The sequence below is a fragment of the Parambassis ranga genome, chromosome 16, assembly GCF_900634625.1.
Source record: "Parambassis ranga chromosome 16, fParRan2.1, whole genome shotgun sequence".
NCBI classification, from domain to species: Eukaryota; Metazoa; Chordata; class Actinopteri; family Ambassidae; genus Parambassis; species Parambassis ranga.
In genome coordinates this window covers 21,180,922-21,199,081 of record NC_041036.1, presented here as the reverse complement: position 1 = coordinate 21,199,081, position 18,160 = coordinate 21,180,922, and the positions used below count along the sequence as shown (strand labels likewise).

General features: G+C 40.3%; 1 protein-coding gene across 2 annotated transcripts; it reads left to right on the top strand.

Moving 5' to 3' along the window:
* Window positions 1-536: 536 nt before the first annotated feature.
* glcci1b (glucocorticoid induced 1b) lies at window positions 537-17,673 on the top strand. 2 transcript variants are annotated; one of them, XM_028426021.1, is made up of 9 exons: window positions 537-675; window positions 822-1,207; window positions 3,989-4,137; window positions 9,686-9,775; window positions 11,684-11,806; window positions 12,492-12,629; window positions 14,174-14,363; window positions 14,899-15,019; window positions 15,654-17,673. In XM_028426021.1, the coding sequence occupies exons 2-9, from the start codon at window positions 892-894 to the stop codon at window positions 15,991-15,993; spliced, it is 1,467 nt and encodes a 488-aa protein (XP_028281822.1). In that variant the 5' UTR covers window positions 537-675; window positions 822-891; the 3' UTR covers window positions 15,994-17,673. The 2 variants fall into 2 exon arrangements, with proteins under 2 accessions (XP_028281822.1, XP_028281820.1); XM_028426019.1 differs by having other exon boundaries at window positions 11,681-11,806.
* The last annotated feature ends 487 nt before the right edge of the window (window positions 17,674-18,160 follow it).

The following is an 18,160-nucleotide window of genomic DNA, read 5'->3' as shown; positions in this document are numbered from 1 at the left end:
TAAATCTCTGCAGCTCACCAAAATGTCCAGTTCAATAAAGAGCACTACAGACCGCAGTATAAATAGATATTTCATTTTCTTGTCACAATAAAACACATTCATAGACCAACTAAGTATAAAAGGAATTTCACTCAATGTTGCTTACAAATACTACTGTGACATATGGAGATAATGTAATTATTGGCGCTGTAACGTGTAAATACACACTGTGACAAGGAAAGTGGACCATCTGCTCAGGACGATCGCGTTTAAAGCCTGTGAAGACTTTTGGAACTTTTCCGTGTTCTTAATTTTTCCTTCGGTATGCGCAGAGCCGAGGAAACTTGCAGCCTGTGTTTTTTTACCCAAAATAACACCCAACTTTACACATACTGATAATCTGTCGTTGACACGATTGGCTGAAATTGCGGTCCATGCAAACTTCTACCAATCAGGGGACGAAACTGTACACCTCTACTGTCCAATCAGAAGGCCGGAAGTGAGACGCGTAGCCCGCCCACGGGCATCAGCCAGTAGTCTGGCCGTAACAACTGTCATTTAGAGTCAGTGGACAGGATGTAGAAGGCAGAAGCTGGAAAAACACCAATTAAACGTTTAGAGAAGTATTAAAAACAACTTTTAAAGTGACTCATGCTATGGTCGCAGTTCACTGAGGCACGTGTTAGTGTCATACAGGTAAGTTTACCACTAAATAATCCGTATTTGAGCCTTTGCCCCTCGAGTTGAATTTTTTGTAAAAAAGGGAAGCTAACGTTTTTTTTGCTAACGAGCTAATGTTTATCTTACCGCCCCCCTTCCTCCCTCACCATCTCCTCCTCCAGAGAAACAGCAGCAACTTTGGCAGTGCGTGTTTTTACTGCGATAAGAAGAAGAACAGGCACTTTCAGGAGGATGTCAGCCCCCAGCAACTCGCTCCAGCAGCCGAGGGTGAGACGCAGCAATGCGGGCTCCCCCGGCTCCTTCAACAACAGCAGTAGCGGTGGCTGCCGCTTGCACCCCATCCGTGCCACCGTGCCCTACCAGCTCCTGCGCGCAGGTCAGAGCAGCCCGACGCGGCCGCAGACCCTGTGTGGAGGAACCACGAACAGCTGGGGTTCAAGTCCTCCCTCCAGCCCGACGTTCACTTCAGGAAACACAAATGCAAGGCAAAGACTTTCCCCCGACAATAAGGATTCGTCCTGTCCCCCAGACTCTCCAGTTTCCAGAGGTAAAGAAAAGCATATTTTAAACCGTTTTACCGCAAATATTCCATGTCACCACGTGCTTTTGTCTTATGACAACTTATCAGTCTAGTTATGCAATTAAATGAATATTGCAATTGTGTTGAAATGGGTTAAGGCATTGTATGTAGTAAGCTCGTAACAATGTTGATGCATTTAACCTGTCATCCACACCCACAGCTCATTATTTCATGTTGACTTGGTGGGAAAGAGCTAGCAGAAAGACATGCTTTAAGTCGTAATCAAGGCCACGTCATTCTCAGTCAGAGGCAGCTCTGAGGGAATGGTCAGGTGTTGCCTGTTCTGACCTCACTGTACACATTCAGAACATATGTGAAATCTCACCATGGGTACCAGCCGGACCCTTATGTTGCTGATCAGCTAGTCCTCAGAAGTAATATGGACACAGTGTAGGCAGATCTAAAGCAGCATCTCCCACAGGTTCCATAAATCTTATCTGTGTGACTGCTTGTCCTGCCAAATATTGCCACTGGTGACATTTTTCCAGCAGTCTCATCCTTTCACAGGACTGCTTGTTTTCTCTACTAAGCACACACTGTCTGGGAAAAGTTTGAAACACAATTCAAAATAACAAGTGTGTAAATACATACTTTTTCCTGAGTATTTTGCCTCAGCTGGACCTCTTACCTTTAACCAAATGGTTGCCCTCATGTCTCAGTTCAATGTGGTGGGTATTGTGGAGCTGTGTGTCTGTGTGTGGAATTTAATGTTTGTGACGTGCTTCACATTCCTCAGTTCTTTGAACGAGATGACCTCCAACCCTAACCAGTGTACCATGCAAGACAGGAAACGAAGTCTTCCATAACAACTGAATGGGCACATTTACCAGGCAGGCACGATGAGTTTCACCCATGTTTGTATTGTTTGGTGTAGATTTCCAAACCCAGTGGCGTGGCACGCATAACTTAGTCCCCTGATAGAGATGACCTATAACCCACACCAGTGTCTAATGTAAGTGGTAGCGGTGCAGACTTCCACAGTCAAATGACGAATTTGACGAAATTTTGACGAATTTGATCAAGGTTGGGTCAAAAATTGCAAAGTTGAATATATTTTTAGGAAGCACATTTCGTCTTTTGCAGCAGCCAAGCTAGACATAAGATAATGCTTGCCAAGTGTCAGAAAATGTCATTTACAGTGAAGATCTTAGCCCAGCAATGATGAAGAACAGAGTCAAGGGTATTATATTCCACATCATGACCTTTTAGGTTCACCAGAATGACATCATCCTCTTACCACACTGTCCCAACAATGAAAGTCCCACTCTCTGTCAAAGTGCCAGCTGTGCTGAAACGGCCGTGCTTCATTGTCAAACCACTCAAACTGCAGAGTAGGACCAAATGTGAAAATGAATGTGGTGTCTACATCAGTTGACTCTGATGGAACTGTGCCATGTTTTCTGATTACACGTAACATTTTGAAGCATGTGGATGTTCAACCTTTAGTGTGAAGTTAGTCTTCTGTGAGCATGTAGTTCACCATGCATTTTGTGTAGGGTGCATTGTTAATGAGGTATAATGTACTATATTAACTTACTTTTGGCAAGCATTTAATAGTACTTGCAGTTGCATTAGGACTTTTTAATACGGTGCGTAGTATAAGTGATTATATCAATGAGGAGTTATTTTATTTAAAATTTTAAATTAAAAAAAAAAACAATAAATCTTCTCATAATATCTAGAATACATTTTTTTATTTAATTTAATTTTTTTAGCATGGACATAATTTCTCCTAAATTTTACTCTCCTTTAAAGATACTGAAGCTGCATAGATTTCCTTCTGTGATCTTTAGATCATGTCAATTTTTGGGGTTTTTACTTTAAAACCAGTGTCATGCAGCCTTGTTGCATGTTTGTTAGGTTTTCTTCCTGCGATACAGATAATGAGCCACTTATTAATGCTTGGATATGTACAGGCTTTTTCCCAAATACCCTGTGGAATGTCATGCAAAGGAAAGGTCCTTATTTCAACTTTAACCTGAACATGTTCTTTTTATATCATATGCACTCATTCACTTTACCCCTGAAATCACAGCTTTGATGTATTGGCTTCTTTCACACTGTTTCGTTTTTCTCATCAGGAGATTATTCTAGTCTGGTAAATGGGGAGAGATGGAAAATAACCACAATCCCAGTTCAGAGAGCAGTGGCTTGGCCTATATCAATATTGATGGAAATTTAGCCTGCTTCCTTTGTCTACAATGCTTCAGGGAATTTTACTGTAGCCCAGTAAGCTTACTTAGGCAATACCTTTGGGTGGGTAGGCCTGTGTATACTGTGAACAAAGAACAACAGTGAATGGCTGTGTAGTTCTACCAGGAGAGGGGTGCCTCATGCTGATAGTCTGTGTGTTGTGATAGTTCATGTTATAAAGACTGCTCAGTCAAGGCATAGTAAATGTTTCCTGCTCTGTTATGTTATCCCTTTATCTGCATTTGATTTGTTAAGAATTGACATTTCGTAATCATACAAAGTGTACGGTAATTTTTCTGATTTGTAGCATTTCTGTTTACCGTACATGTTTAGCTTGGAATGTGGATGCAGGTAGTATTGATGTGCATTGTGGTGTGGTTGTTTGTGTGTCCTTATGTGGGTGGTGTGTGTGCGTAACTGCTCCATCTCACAGCAGATTGTTCTCATAACCTCACATATGACGAAACAGTTTATCTTCTTATATTATGTACAGTTTGTTGTACAAGATACCTAAACGAAGAAATACTGTTTCATTTATTCTTTCTCAATTCACAGGCGAAAGGTCCAAATTACAGGTGCGTAGTTCCAGTGCCATCCGGCGAGCTTCTTCGTTGGATGCCATCACAGGGCCATACCTTACTGGCCAGTGGCCTCGCGACTCCCATGGACCATACCCTTCCTGTATGAAAGACAAAGCTACACAGGTGTGTACAATTCAGGAAATCTTATCTTGTAGGCCAGTATTGGTCACCTGTATCTTGCTTTTCTTAGCACTGTAGCCCTAAGTTTTTCAACTGAAGTTAGCATGCACTTCACAAACTTAGGGAGATTCTGCCTAAATGCACTCTGGGTGTTGTAGTCCACAACTTTCTGGACAGTTTTAATTACATGTTTTTTTGCATTTTGAAAAAATAATTTGGAAGCTCAGGCCTTCACCATCTTGACAGCACCTCATCTGTACTTAGACTTGTTTGACAAGTATAGCAAAGTGCAGTAGATTTTCGAGTACCTGGATTGTTTACTTTCATTTACATTCTTTATGTAATTGAAAGTAAGTACGTTTTGTAAAAAAACAATAAACTTGCAGAAAAACGGGGGTTGACTGGCTTTTGAAGGTAGACCCCAGACGTTATAGAAGAGGAAAATGGCTGGTTCAACAATTTTAGCTACTCTGGTAGCATGCAGATGACCCCCTAGAATACAAACAAAAGAAGCATTACATTGCAGAACAAAAGCCACATCTGTTGTCTACTTGTTGTCAGATTAATTTTGGGATGAGATGCTTCATATCTTATTCTGATGACAATGATTAAGAGGTCATCACGTTGCATAATCACTTTGTAGTAATTAATGGGAGGAGCAGAGGCCATATGGTTTACAGTAAAGTTTGAATAAACATCATAATATCAGCCATATTACACCACTCTTCGGGTAATGTGGCTGGTGAAAGTGACAAGTGATAATAATCAAAGTAAAGAGATGGCAGGAAGAGATGGCAGTATTTTTTTGTCATAGAGACTGGCTAAAGATTTGGTTATATTTTTCTGGTGGCTGGTGGTGGAGACTGCTGCCAATACAGGCCTGTTAAATGATTGTTTAAATAGTCTTACAACCACATTTTGATACATATGACACTTCATAAGGTATATGTGTGGATTTTGCACTAAGCATGACTACAGTGTTCTTGGAGAGCAGCCCACACATGATCACCCACTAATCTCGCCATGTGACTAGATGAGGGTTAAATGCAGTTTCAGTTGTATAAAAGCTTTTTGGCAGCTGAGGGTTTTGTGTTGGGTTTGTGTTATGAAAGAATATTGAATATGTATGATCATGACAAGGGCTGCTCTCCTTTTTACAAACAGAAGCCTTTCATGTGTCTGAATGTGCACCGCCGAGCCTCATTTACATGGGCTTCATCCTTTTAACCCCTCCTCATCCTTGCATTTCTTTGTTTGTAGGCTGAGGAAGTGGTGAGAGGGCCCTGCAGGATTTCTTGAAGTGGCTTTGTGCAAAGTAAACACCTCTAATTACAGGGTTCCTGTGCAGCTCTGGAAAGACTAGACAATCAATTCAGTAATTATCAGGGTTTGAAAAATGTTAATGCAGCTGTATTATAGACTCCAGCATATTGTGATGTTGGCCTGTCTTAGTGATGTGCATTTCATGTTTTCCAGTCATTATTATTTCTAACAATCTGATCCAGTTTAGACACTTTTCTGTTAAGTCTATGGAAATTCAAGATGGAAAACTCTTGCCCTATGTCATAATAATGTGGCAGAGTTGGACACACTTGACGATCCTTGACAAAATCTCCCCAGTGATACTCAGTGACCACTTCCAGTTAACAAGTTATGGCCCAGACAACAACAGAAACAACAGAAAGGAGCAGCAGACAAAAGGTCCCAGGCCTCTTTTGTTGTGCACTGCACAAGTTCAAGACGGCTTCTCCTTTAGGCTGTAATGTAGCCCTGCATGGAGGTGAAGTTGTTTGCACCTGTCCCCAGGCTATAGCTGAGGCGAGGAGAAATCCCACTGCTTACCACCTGGCCCTCGTGGCTGCACAGCCTGCCTGCCTTTTGTGTGGGAGTTGAGGAGCAGAGGGCCCATACATATGCTAATCACTGTTCTGGGATAGGTCTGCGTGCCCTAGGCCCTGTGGTTACAGAACACAGAAAATGTCTGTATGAAGATTAGGGCCCTGACACACCAAGCCGTCCTCGGAGAACCAGCACAAAGACAAGGCTGATCAAACAGTTAGTGTTGCTGTCTTTTTTTTAGTTAAGTGAACATGACACAAAGGATATAGCTAATGTCTAGCTGACCTCTGACATGTGTACATTCTGCACCTACATGGGGGACATTACTAATCAGCAGTCTGTATATGTACATATATATGTACATATACATACATATATGTATATGTGTATCAGACAGACAAGAAGGAAGACAAACTAGCAGTTTTATGACATCATTAAATGCCTCAAATATAAAAAAAAGTACAACATGTCTAATTACATTTTCAATAGGTGTGCTGTAGTAGTAGCAGACATATGTATTGAGACATCCAAATTTTGCCTTATCAGGGCTGCCGCTGTTGTACAGTTTTACCCTCCCAGAACCACAACACCTGCTTATATGTTTGAAATGCATGCTTGATACTATAATTGCAGGCAGAATGGCTCGACTCTGACATTGATGGTTCTTGAATGCACTGTGTATTACAGTTCAGTAGTAAAATATGATAGTATTTGTCACTTAACACTTAATCTACCTTTTACTACCCCCCCCCCCAAAACTTCCTCCACTGCACTAGCCCACTGTAACCACCAAGAGACATTGAACTAGGGAACATAATCATCTTTATGTACATGTATCATGCACAGACTGTAAAGAACCATGTCCATTTTTACACAGACTGTAATCAGACCACCTAGTATGTTTCTTTTCATTCGGTGTAATTCAACTTTTGCCTCGTAATGATCTGTGGCTTTGAAAAATTCCCCAAACATGTATAACATATGTCTTAAATAAATAAATGCACAAAATACCCTCAGATATGATCCATTTTCTGCAATGCTCAGTAAGTCTCAGACATGCAAACAGGAGTCCAGCTCCTCACCTCTAAAACCCACAAAATGATTGCAGTGGCATGCATGTCACGGCATGCAGTCTAAACAAACCAGCACAAATTCCACTGCAATTCTATTGAAGCCCAGTCATTGTTTCCTGCTTTGGAACAGAGCTGGATTCTTGAGGATGTTGCCTGCATGTAACCCTTTGGGTGGGATTCACAATAGGAAATGAGCTGCAGGCTGCAGTTGCAGAGTTGTATCTATGCAGCATTACATTATCAGGCACAACACCTGGCCCACAAGCTGGCCTACAAAGCACACAAATCAGGCTACAGGTTCAGAGAGAGCCTGATAAAAGGGGCCCGGAAGTAAATAAAGGTGGGAGTTCTTGTTAACACACCGTTAGTTTGAGGTTGAACAGAGTCAATAAAAATGGATAGCCTGTTGTATTTTTAACAGTCTTTAACCGTAGAAAATAGGGTGAGAATTTGGATCATTATTCAAATTCTTAAAGAAGAAATGATGGCTAGGGTGGTAGGTAGGAGGTAGGTTTCTAATTATTGCCTGTGGGATTAACCTCAAATAACCCACAATCTGATTTTTGTACTTCTTTTATACTGAAAAGATACTTTTATACTGAAGGTTCCTTACTATGCAAAATTAATTTGATTTGAATATCTAGCCCATTGTTGTAAAATGTTTCTTTCACAAACAACATAAACCTGTGCAGCTAAATGAAACTTTTCATACCTCAGGAACAGAACCAGCAACTTGCATGCTTTCATGACGTCACAAAACATCTGTGAGAACTTCATTTTTCCTCAGTGCCTGTACACCATAAAGCTGCCTGTCTGCCCTTTTTCGCGTTCTGTATGAATGAGTTACACAGCAGCATCAAGTCCCTTAATGTTTGGCAGAGGCATCAAACAGCACAAGCAAGTCCATAGCCCATGCACAAAATGTTAATGCTAAAGGCTAGCTACACATCTGATGTTCAGTGTAGCAAAGCACAGTGGTCCCTTTATGAGAGCACAAACACCCATTTAATTTGCTGTCCTTTTCTGGGTATATGAGTGCCAGCAAGTCAGTGCAAACGGCTTCACGGGTGATCCTCATCAACTGCGTGGTATTCCATATCATAGGGCAGGGCTTGTACATTAGTTGGAAAGCCATAGAGGTTTTTCTGTTTGTGTGAGGTCAGACATAAGGCAGTGTGAAGATGCTGACATTTAAGATGCTTGGCACTACTGTGCTGACCATAGATGTTTGGGGACCAGAGGCACTGTTGATATGCATAATCAAGAGGAAGTATGTGGTTTCAGACAACCCTATGAAACATCCTCAGTCTGTTTCTGTTTTTGCATTAATTTACATAGCTTAACCGTTTCCTTGTTTCTGCAGCAGAGACATGCTCAGTGACACAGAACTGCCTCTATGCCCCATGGTAGGCAGAGCTTTGTATACGAGATGTTTTTTTTACTGGTGTACCAACAAGTCAGAATTTCTCTGTGGACTCATTGATCTTGTATAAGCCCCCCATTGTACTGTATAAATCGGTGCTGAAAGTAGAAAAAGAAGAATTTCTGGACTATGCTGATGGTGAAAGGGGGAAGCTCCCAGGTGGTCCTTGTAAATGTTAGAGATGCCTCCATAGATAATTTGGTTGCTTTCCAGTGGATTTTGGAACTGTTGAAGTCTGCAGTTTAGCACCTGCCACAAATGTATATCTTTTACCCCGCTCTTAATAATCAAACATGGAATGACTTGTTTTTCTTGTTTCTTTTCTTCTATTCTTTCCTCTGAGATGGTGTCTCATGACGGTTTCCTCATTTCTTATTGATTCCAGATTTTCAGTGTTTGTTTTGAACACACATGCTCATTATTTCTTTCACCCACAATCTTTCTCAACTGCCTATTTAAACATTTTACTTTTTATTTAGTCACCCTGAATCAAAATGAGTGTATCAGGAGTCACATTAGCCAGTAATTGTCTATAACAATCATGTTAGACTAATTCTTTGTGAAAGCTTTGAGCCTCCCACATCTCCTGTGCAAGCTGTTGTTTAGATTTACAGCCATTCATGTCTGAGTGCAGAATCAGAAATACTTCCCAGGGGGAATTTGCTTACATTCCAGGTGCTCCATTCATGCGCAGAAACAACATGTTAGAAATGTAAAAAATAAGGTAAAATAGCAAGTAATAAAATACAATACAATTCTAAACAATAATAAACATTCTAGGCAAAAATCAAGTCAAAACTGGTAGTCATATATAATACAACTTGAATACTGTGTATTCATACTGACACTGCTACAATAAATCCAATATGGATATAATTAATAAAACAGAGTGTTGGATCAGATAGAATAGAATAGAATATACTTTATTAATCCCTTTGAGAAGGTCCCTCAGGGAAATTCGGGATTGTCTGATCTCAGACGGAGTTACGCTTGTATTTGTGTACAATTGATGCTGTATATTTCTAACAAAACAACCAAAGCAAATATTGAACAACTCTAAACTCTGGGTTATCATGTACTGTAAGTATCATGTACTGTATAAGGGTTACCCCTTATACAGTACATGATACTTAGCTAGCAAAATAATAATTAGTTATTATTATTATTAGTGTGTAGTGTGTGCTTGTGTGTCAGCATGTACATTTCTGTGTTTCAGACTCCAGGCCTCTGGGTTGACGATGGAGCAGAAGTGGGAAGTCCTCACCAGCGGTCAGCTTCCTGGGGCAGCGCAGACCACCTCAAAGAGGTACCTATTTATCTTGTCTTAACCTTGGTTCACCCTGTTTTTAGCTACCACTCACAACAACCCCTTAGAGTCGATGATCACAGCATAGCAGTTTCAGAGATATGTCTTGACACAAAGCTTGGCCAGATATGTTTTATAGAAGGTTTTTTGTTAATTTTGATATTCATTCCACTTATTGAAAGTGTGTTTTATTTGTCAGGGTCTGAGGTCAGCCTACATGTTATGCTCCTTAAGTTTGGTTTCCACTCCTGTCTATCTTCCGTGCTTGGTGGCCGTCCAGCTGACCACAGAGAGGCCTCCAGTTCTCCAGACCACAGTCTAAATTTAACCTTCGATTCCCCTCTGTCTCTCACTCAGCAGTGTCCTTTGCATCTTATTATGGCCTGTTGTTTTTGAGAGACAGTGCAGGAGCCCCTGTCAAGGGTGTAATGCATTGTTCCTTCTTCAGGCTGCACATGTTCCAGTACAGTGCACATGTTTTTATTACAAGATTCCAGGTTCCAAAAAAAGATCACATTTATTTCTATCATCTATTTTAGCTTTTAATCAGGGCAGACACGTTCAAAACAACACAGGCCTGTTTTGAACTTGTCTGTGCTGATTAAAAGCCTGGAGAATAGGCCCTTTAGCATGTTTGCACTAATATATATAACAGTACTGTAATGTTCATCTTATTGACCAGTTTTCATCTTATTGACCAGTTTTTGCATTTATTTAGAAAAAGCATTTCATTTTACTGCTCAGGCTTTTATAGCAAAGAGGATTAAAGTGGTTATAGATAAAAGAAGACAAAAAACACCACTGACATGAAACACATTGCTCTGCTGTGGGTGTCCATTAGTTTAAATGCACACAGTATGATTGATAATTGCATTTTTTGCAAGGGCCACATCAGTTTACTTAGAGCCACAGAGTTTTCTTTTTTCCCTCCATCACTTTAAAATAAAAAAATTACTGTAACTTTTCTACTACTGATACTAGTGAGGTTTGTTTCTTTGTTATCATACTTTTGTTATATTGTCATCTTGTCTGGAGAAGTATCTTTTCACATGCACACCACAGAGTGCAGACGGGACACTGAAATACAAAAAACTAAAATTATTAGTGCAAAACTGAGAACCAAAGCCCAAGTGTCTGAAAGTCACTCAAAAGACTTTTTATTGATTTTTGGGTGGTCATTCTGCTTTCCTTTGTGGGCCAAACTAGTCTGAGCTGCTTAAAAATGTGGGCTGTATTTTACCTAGGTCTGCCCTATAACAAGGCCTGCTAGGAAAAAAATGGTGGTCAGCTTTCTACAGACAAACCCTTTTGGTCCACACACCCAATAGCATAGGACAGCCAGGACACCTCTTTTTTTCTCCCATCTACTTAGATTACAACAGGATTGCCTGTACTTGTCATTACTGAATGCTGCAGTCACTCACTGAACTGCACTCTAGCTCTCTTTACTTCTGCGATTACATGTGTGGGAGGACATCTATGAAAAGAGCAAGTCTCTTTGTTGACTGTGTTGCCAGGATTTCAAAATCAGCATTGGAGACCACACCTTACACAGGGTATCCTGTTAGGCTGATACCGGGCCAAGTGTAGAAACACCCATTGACCTAACTTGTTGCATCATCGGACAGACAGACAAGACTGATTGTGCGTACCATACACGTCTTTTCTTACATGTTGTGTGTAGAGCTGTAATAAACTATATTACCTATGTTAATGTTGCCAGCAAATAAAAAAAGGACGGTACTTTCATTTTTTTTAATCTCATCCACAGACAGTGGTCATGCAGTAATTTTCTGCAAAAGGAAATTCAATTCAAATTGTCAGCCAAACGGCTTCTAGCCTGTCATTTCTAAATGATTGTGGAATTTACATTGACCGAGACCTGAAGTAATCTTACTTTTTCAGCAGATTGCTAAACTGAGACTGCAGCTGCAGCGCAGCAAACAGAACAGCCGGCAGAGCAAAGACAGGGAGCAGAACTCACTGCAGCTGACACAGCAGGCACAGCAAGGTGCTGCATGCCAGCCTCAGGTGAGCTACTCTTGTTGTCATTCATGCTATGCCTATCTGAGTCACTGGCATGCCCTTTTTTCTGGTGGAAATATTAACTATCCTGAGTAAGGTAAAGCAAGATTTTGCCCTGCCAGAAGATGTGACAATGTAACTTAGCAGTAAAGCTGAAAAACACATGAAACAGACTGTGCTATTAAGATAACAATATAGAAGGATAAAGCGAGGTTACTTTCTACTTGGTGTCTGTGCATCTGTTTAGTTTTGTACACTGGCCTTATTTAATCATGTTGTTTGGAATGTGATGACGTATCCTAGATTGAATTTAACTGAGATGTAGTTAATGAGTCTCCTGTGGGGCCAGTAAAGTCAAAAATTAAAGGTAGACTGAAGAGAGAGGGGAAATGTGTCTGGGCATGCCCCTTGTTTGCAGTTCATTCATTAACAGATGCCAACCATGGAACCCATGAACCACTGCAGGGAAATTTACATAAACCACAATATTGTTGGCTGTATGCCCAGCTTCCCAACTTCAGTAAAATGTTTTTAAACTGAATTGCTCCACACAATGAAGCTATGTTGACAATAGTGCTAAATCAGATAGCATTTCTTGATTGCAAGATTCAAAAACCTATCAAGTGTCATGTTGTGCAGGTACTGTACATAATAATTTGTATTTATTTTTGCATTTTGTCTGTCATTCCAGTACAAGGGAACTTCATCAACCTTGATGATGATCCCTATGACAAAATCCCTTATATGCAGAGTGCCAAGCAGTGTGGAGGGCATCAGCCATGAGCTGGAGAATGTGTTTATCAGAGAGGACTGGGAGCAGGGGATACAGGTATGTGTTGTGCACACATACAGTGGGTGAAGCATTGGCTTGTTGAACTGCAGACCTCTATTGTTTGCTCAAGTTAACACTATAATTTATAAAGAAAACAAAAAATAGAAAAATGTGATTTAGGCCTTTGCACATTTTGGCTTTTGGTTTTGTTCCTGGCGTTGTCAAAAAATGACTCCTTAACAGCAACCTCTGGAGCTGCGGAATGAAGCTAATACGAAAGTGTCAAAAACAGCAGTTTCTACCATGGCCTTTTGTGGCTGGCTCCAGAATTGATTTTAATTGATTTTTTTTTTTTTTTTTACCTTTTTTTAAAATTATACCTCAACTCCACTTGCCCCACTGCTTTGCCCATATTTGTATTAACTAAGTGTTTGGCACACTTAAGGGCTGCCAAGACAGTCAGAGCTTCAAAACTGCTAGTAAGGAGGACAAGGAATGTTCATTTTTCTTTATTTGCATAAGCACAGGACATTGTTAATGTGCAAAACAATTCACCAAGAACCATAGGTTAATCTCACACAAATGTACACTGACTGTCAGTACCAGACATCCCCTTAAAAATAATAATTAATTCATCTGTACTGTTAGTGTCAATGAGACATCGGTGTTAAATCTGTAGACAACTGGAGTAAAGCGAGTAACTGAAAGTAACTAAACTAAGTAACTAAAACCTTTATTTTCTGTCAACTGCTTGATGACCCAAAGCCAGAACAACACAAGCACAACTCGTACTGTTAACTGGAATTGGTCTACATTCACTCGCACTGTACTTTTATGGGACTGTCGTGACTCAGAATCGCCTGTGTTACTGATTATTGGATACTGTCATAGTTCAATTTTCAGAAAGTAGACATTTAACACATCAGAATCTATTTTGGATCATGCAAATCTCTGCTTTGTTTTGGTTCATTCAAGGTAAACTCTCCATCTTTAAAAATATGTTTTAAAGCTATGCTTAAAAGTCATTACACACATGCAAGCACACGCTTGTAACGTCACTTTTAGTACTGTGCACCATACAGTATATTCTCACTCTGTATTAAAATTGCTCGAAGGCAAAGGAGACTCATAAATCTTGTCTGATGTGGGGCGGTAAACCTTGGCAGGACTGCAAACTTCCACTCTTGGAAAGTCACACACATGCCCAGTTTAAACACGCAAACAAACCTACACATCACTACAGATTTACGGCCTGCTGTGCACCAAACCTCTTTTCTTTCTTTTCCTCTCCCTTGCTTTGAATCAGCTGTGCCAAAGCAGAACACTCTGCACATCACTCCGTTCATCCACTCTCAAGTACTACCATTTGGTGTGGAGTTTGCTTCTCCAGTTGCCCTTTAAGCAGACACACACACAAACACCAAAGCCCACAGATGAAGCCATTCTTATAGCAGGATTGCTGGTGTTTGTGTGTGGTTCAAGAGCATGTTCAGTCTTATTGAAGAGTGAAAGCGACCTTTTGAGTTCTGTCTGCCATTTTATGATTCTTGCACATTAATGCATGACTTCTCCTCTACCTCCTCTGCATTTTGACCTCACAGGCCATGGATGTAGTAGATGGGCGCCGTGCCCCCTTCCCCTCGCATAGCTACAGCCACAGTGGGGACACGCGCGATACAGACACACAAGCCCCTTCGAGCGGCGAATCAAGCCCATCGCCCCGCCCCTGCAGCTCCGACCACCTCCAGTCCCCCGAAGGAAGCCCCTGTTCTGCGGAGGACATTGACAAAGGTGTGCCTTCGCTGTAGGGTTCAGTGAACAGGTGGAAATTCACTCGGATATCTGATATAAAAAGTTTCTTTCTGGCTGCAGTTGACTGAAATGTCACATGAGTCAGTGTTGCTTGGAGCTGTTGGTGGCTAAGTGGCAATGTTGCCAGATTTCACAACAAAGGTTTTTTGTAGAAAAAGTCAACTTTTAGTTTTTTTGAGCTTTCCATCATGAGTCTGAAAAACTGAATTCTAAGACAGACATTAAATGGAAAAGGCCCTGGCATGGTAATAATAAACAAAAAACAAATGATTAATGCAAATCAGGATTTAAAGGAATCCTATTTCCATCACTATGGACAAGTAGCAGAAGCACGGTAATTCACTAATAAGTTGCAAGGTGTAAATAAACCCGACCAGTTCCATCACCTTTTAAATGTTTAAGTATGTTGTTGAGCACATTGCTTTGCAGATGTTTTCTTGATTGGCCACTGCAATCTCAAGGGAACATTACACCTCATGAGGCTCAATAGTAAGTTTTCTTTCCTGTGTTTCAGATGGTGTGTGTAGCTCCCCCCTCCCCAAGTTTGCCACTTCTCCCAAACCCAACAACAGCTACATGTTCAAACGGGAACCTCCTGAGGGATGTGAGAGGGTCAAAGTGTTCGAGGAGTTGGTGTGAGTATTTTTTGTTTTTAGATGTTCAGCATAAACTGCTTGTAGTCAAGGATCGTTTCTTATGCAAAATTTTATAATATTATTATTATTATATTATGGGGAGGGTAATGGAGGGAGTAAAAATATAAATATAATTTCTATTATAAGTTCCCAGACTCTATCGCCCATACTGTTTTCAAAAATATTACATTTTTTCACTCAGTTGCAGATGTATGCAATGTTACTGGGGAATAGAAGGGGGTGGGGGGTTAGTTTATTGTTTTTTTATTATTATTATTTAATTGTTCAACTTTATTTAAATTGCAACAACTTTAAAATGTAGTGTTTTCCTAATTTATTTTTCACGCTGTGTGCTGCCAGCAGTTTAACACACAAATGTTTTTTTACTGTAAAGTTTGAAGTAATTTATCAAGTTGTAGTGAAAAATCATTCCATATTAACTTAACCAGCATGCTGTGGTTATATGTAATATATAATACAACAATGGTGGACATGAGCCAGGGAAAACTACACCTTTTGTCCATGTGTGTGTTTTACACATGAATTGCAGCGATTTTATTGCATTTACACTAATGATTAGGGAGTATGTTTATGTTTACTGCTTTTTTTTGAGTGCACTTTCTGTTGTCTTCAGGTCTGGCAGATCAAAAGGCTTCCCTCTCTTCTCTTGTCCTGACAAAAACAAGGTGAACTTTATTCCCAGGGGCTCGGCCTTCTGCCCTGTCAAACTTCTCTGCTCCTCTCTGTTCTCCCCCGTCTCTCCTTCCACCTGCTCCTCTGTCAGTCCTGGTCTCCATGGCAACAGCAGCTCACCAGGACCTCAGGTGACTCCAGTTATGCCACTAGCTACCTTTTCAGCGTCCACAGCCAGGAGCACCGACATTAGTGGTGGCGGCGGCATAAAAGCAGACACCCAGAACCCAGACGGAGATATGGGGAAAGATGGCTCAGCACAAGTCATTCTCACCAGCTAGTTCTCAGGTATTCATGACAATCCACCTACAGCTAAGTAACTGCAACTAGTCAGGTGGGATGGTTAAAAAAAAAAAATTGCACTCCAATGAATCTAACGTTAGCCAGCAGGGAGTGCCCAAGGTCTAGAAATGACAAATGTCTTGAAGGATAATGGTACCAACTTCCTGCTGCACAAGAGTTTCTGCTTGATCCCAGTGTTAAACCCGCCGTCAGTGAATTCGTACAATATTTGATGGTTTGGGCATTGTCGCTGACCTTGGGCACAGCCTCTCCTCACTCATCACTAACCTAGCCTCCTTCTTTCCACCACCTCTGTACCAAGACAACATACCTTACAGACATAGCTTTTGTTTTGTTTTTTAACACGTTGCTTAGTTTTGGCAGTTTGAAAAATCCAAAACGGACAACTAAAACACAATGTATTCATGTTATCTAACCAGCATTCAGCAAGCTAAAATAAATTTAGACAATTGGAATGTCTTACGGTCTTCGGCCCACTTTGACCTGGTTCAGATGGGTACAGGCCATGGCCTTTTTTTACCTGTTTATTTGAATGTATTTTTAGCACATCATGTGTGTGTGAAACCAGCTTGAGTGCAGAATTCACCCAGCAGGACCACAAGCCAAGCCCTGACCTGCATTCCTAGTTTGATCACTAATACACGACACAAATATCAGCTGTTTATGTAATCACCAAATGACCAATCAGAACGCACACTGCTCCTTCATTTCCTCATTTCAGTGTCCTGTACTACACAAATCAAATACTCAGGTCATGTGGAATGTACATGCTGGGATTATGTTGCCTTTCCCCGATGTTGATGACTTTCTTCTACAGAAAGGAGAGAGAGGATTATTACAGACTGAATCAGCTGACTGCTGACAGCTGTCATAGATTGTGACTCTTTGTGTTAACCTTTTTAGGTTACAGTGTCGGGTGCTATGACACATTCCAGAAATGATTGTTGCATTGGTCAACCATGAGTACTCGTGTAAGCAGAACTAGCTACATAAGCTACACCTTCCCAAATTGAGAAGTTGACAGTTATTTTGTCTCAGCCCTTTTGTTGAATAATAGCCAAAGCAAATTGAAAGGTTTGTTGTGTATTTGGGACACAGGTGGCACTGATTTTGTGCCAGAAGCACAATGTTATGTTTCATTTTCAATTAAGCACCATGTAAACACTGTGTTTACAATGTATGTTTCAAGCGCTAATCATTCAGTCAAGCTAAACATAAGCACTTAAAATGAAATGATAATCACTTTTTTTAGACCAATGTGTATGTTTTAACAATCTGAAGAGGGTGCAATTTTTGTTTGAAGTAACGCTACACTAAAAATGTGTCACACAGTTTGGCTCAATACCCCTGCACAAACTGAATTATGAAAACATTTAGGAAAATGACTGATGACAAGAAGACAGTTCATTCCAAAACTTTGGTCTTTTAGCTTGCTTACATAAACACCAACATACAGTGCATTCCTCTCAAACTGAGCTGAAACACTGTTGTTTTCCTTGAAGCTCCAAGAGTTTCAGTCATAATTCTGATTTAAACATGGTGTCCAGTTAAGAAATGGCTGCCATGTTGGGCAATGATTCAATTCTCCTGTGTATTACACTTTTTTATGTAGATGTTGTGTGTTTTTCAATAAATAAATCAAAAAGCTCTGGCAATTAGATTGTATCTAATTCTTTTTGACAGACACATTGACTAAGGATCAACACTTACACATGTCATCACATGTACAAATAGAAGACAGAGTAAGGCAATTCATGTATTTGGTTATGACCATATATTGACATGGCTTGAACATAAAAAAATGACAAATTCACATTAAATCTTAATTTCTGTGATGAGGTTCTATATTGTTGACATATCAGATTAAGGCATTAATTCTAATATATATTTAATTTATGCAGCATTGTCAGTATTAAACTGTATTGTAGGATTATCTAAATCCCTGGATTTGGCTTTGAAAATAATGCACTGAAACTGCATAATATAGCCCATAAAGGCCAGGAACTGGAGATAAGCATGTCAGAATGTTAAACAGGGTCCCCACCCATCCTGGAAAATGTTCTAGTCTTTAATCATTTGCACATTGACAATTGGGCTAATAAAGTCTGCAAGTATGCAGAGTTAAAAAATACAGTTGTCTGTAAA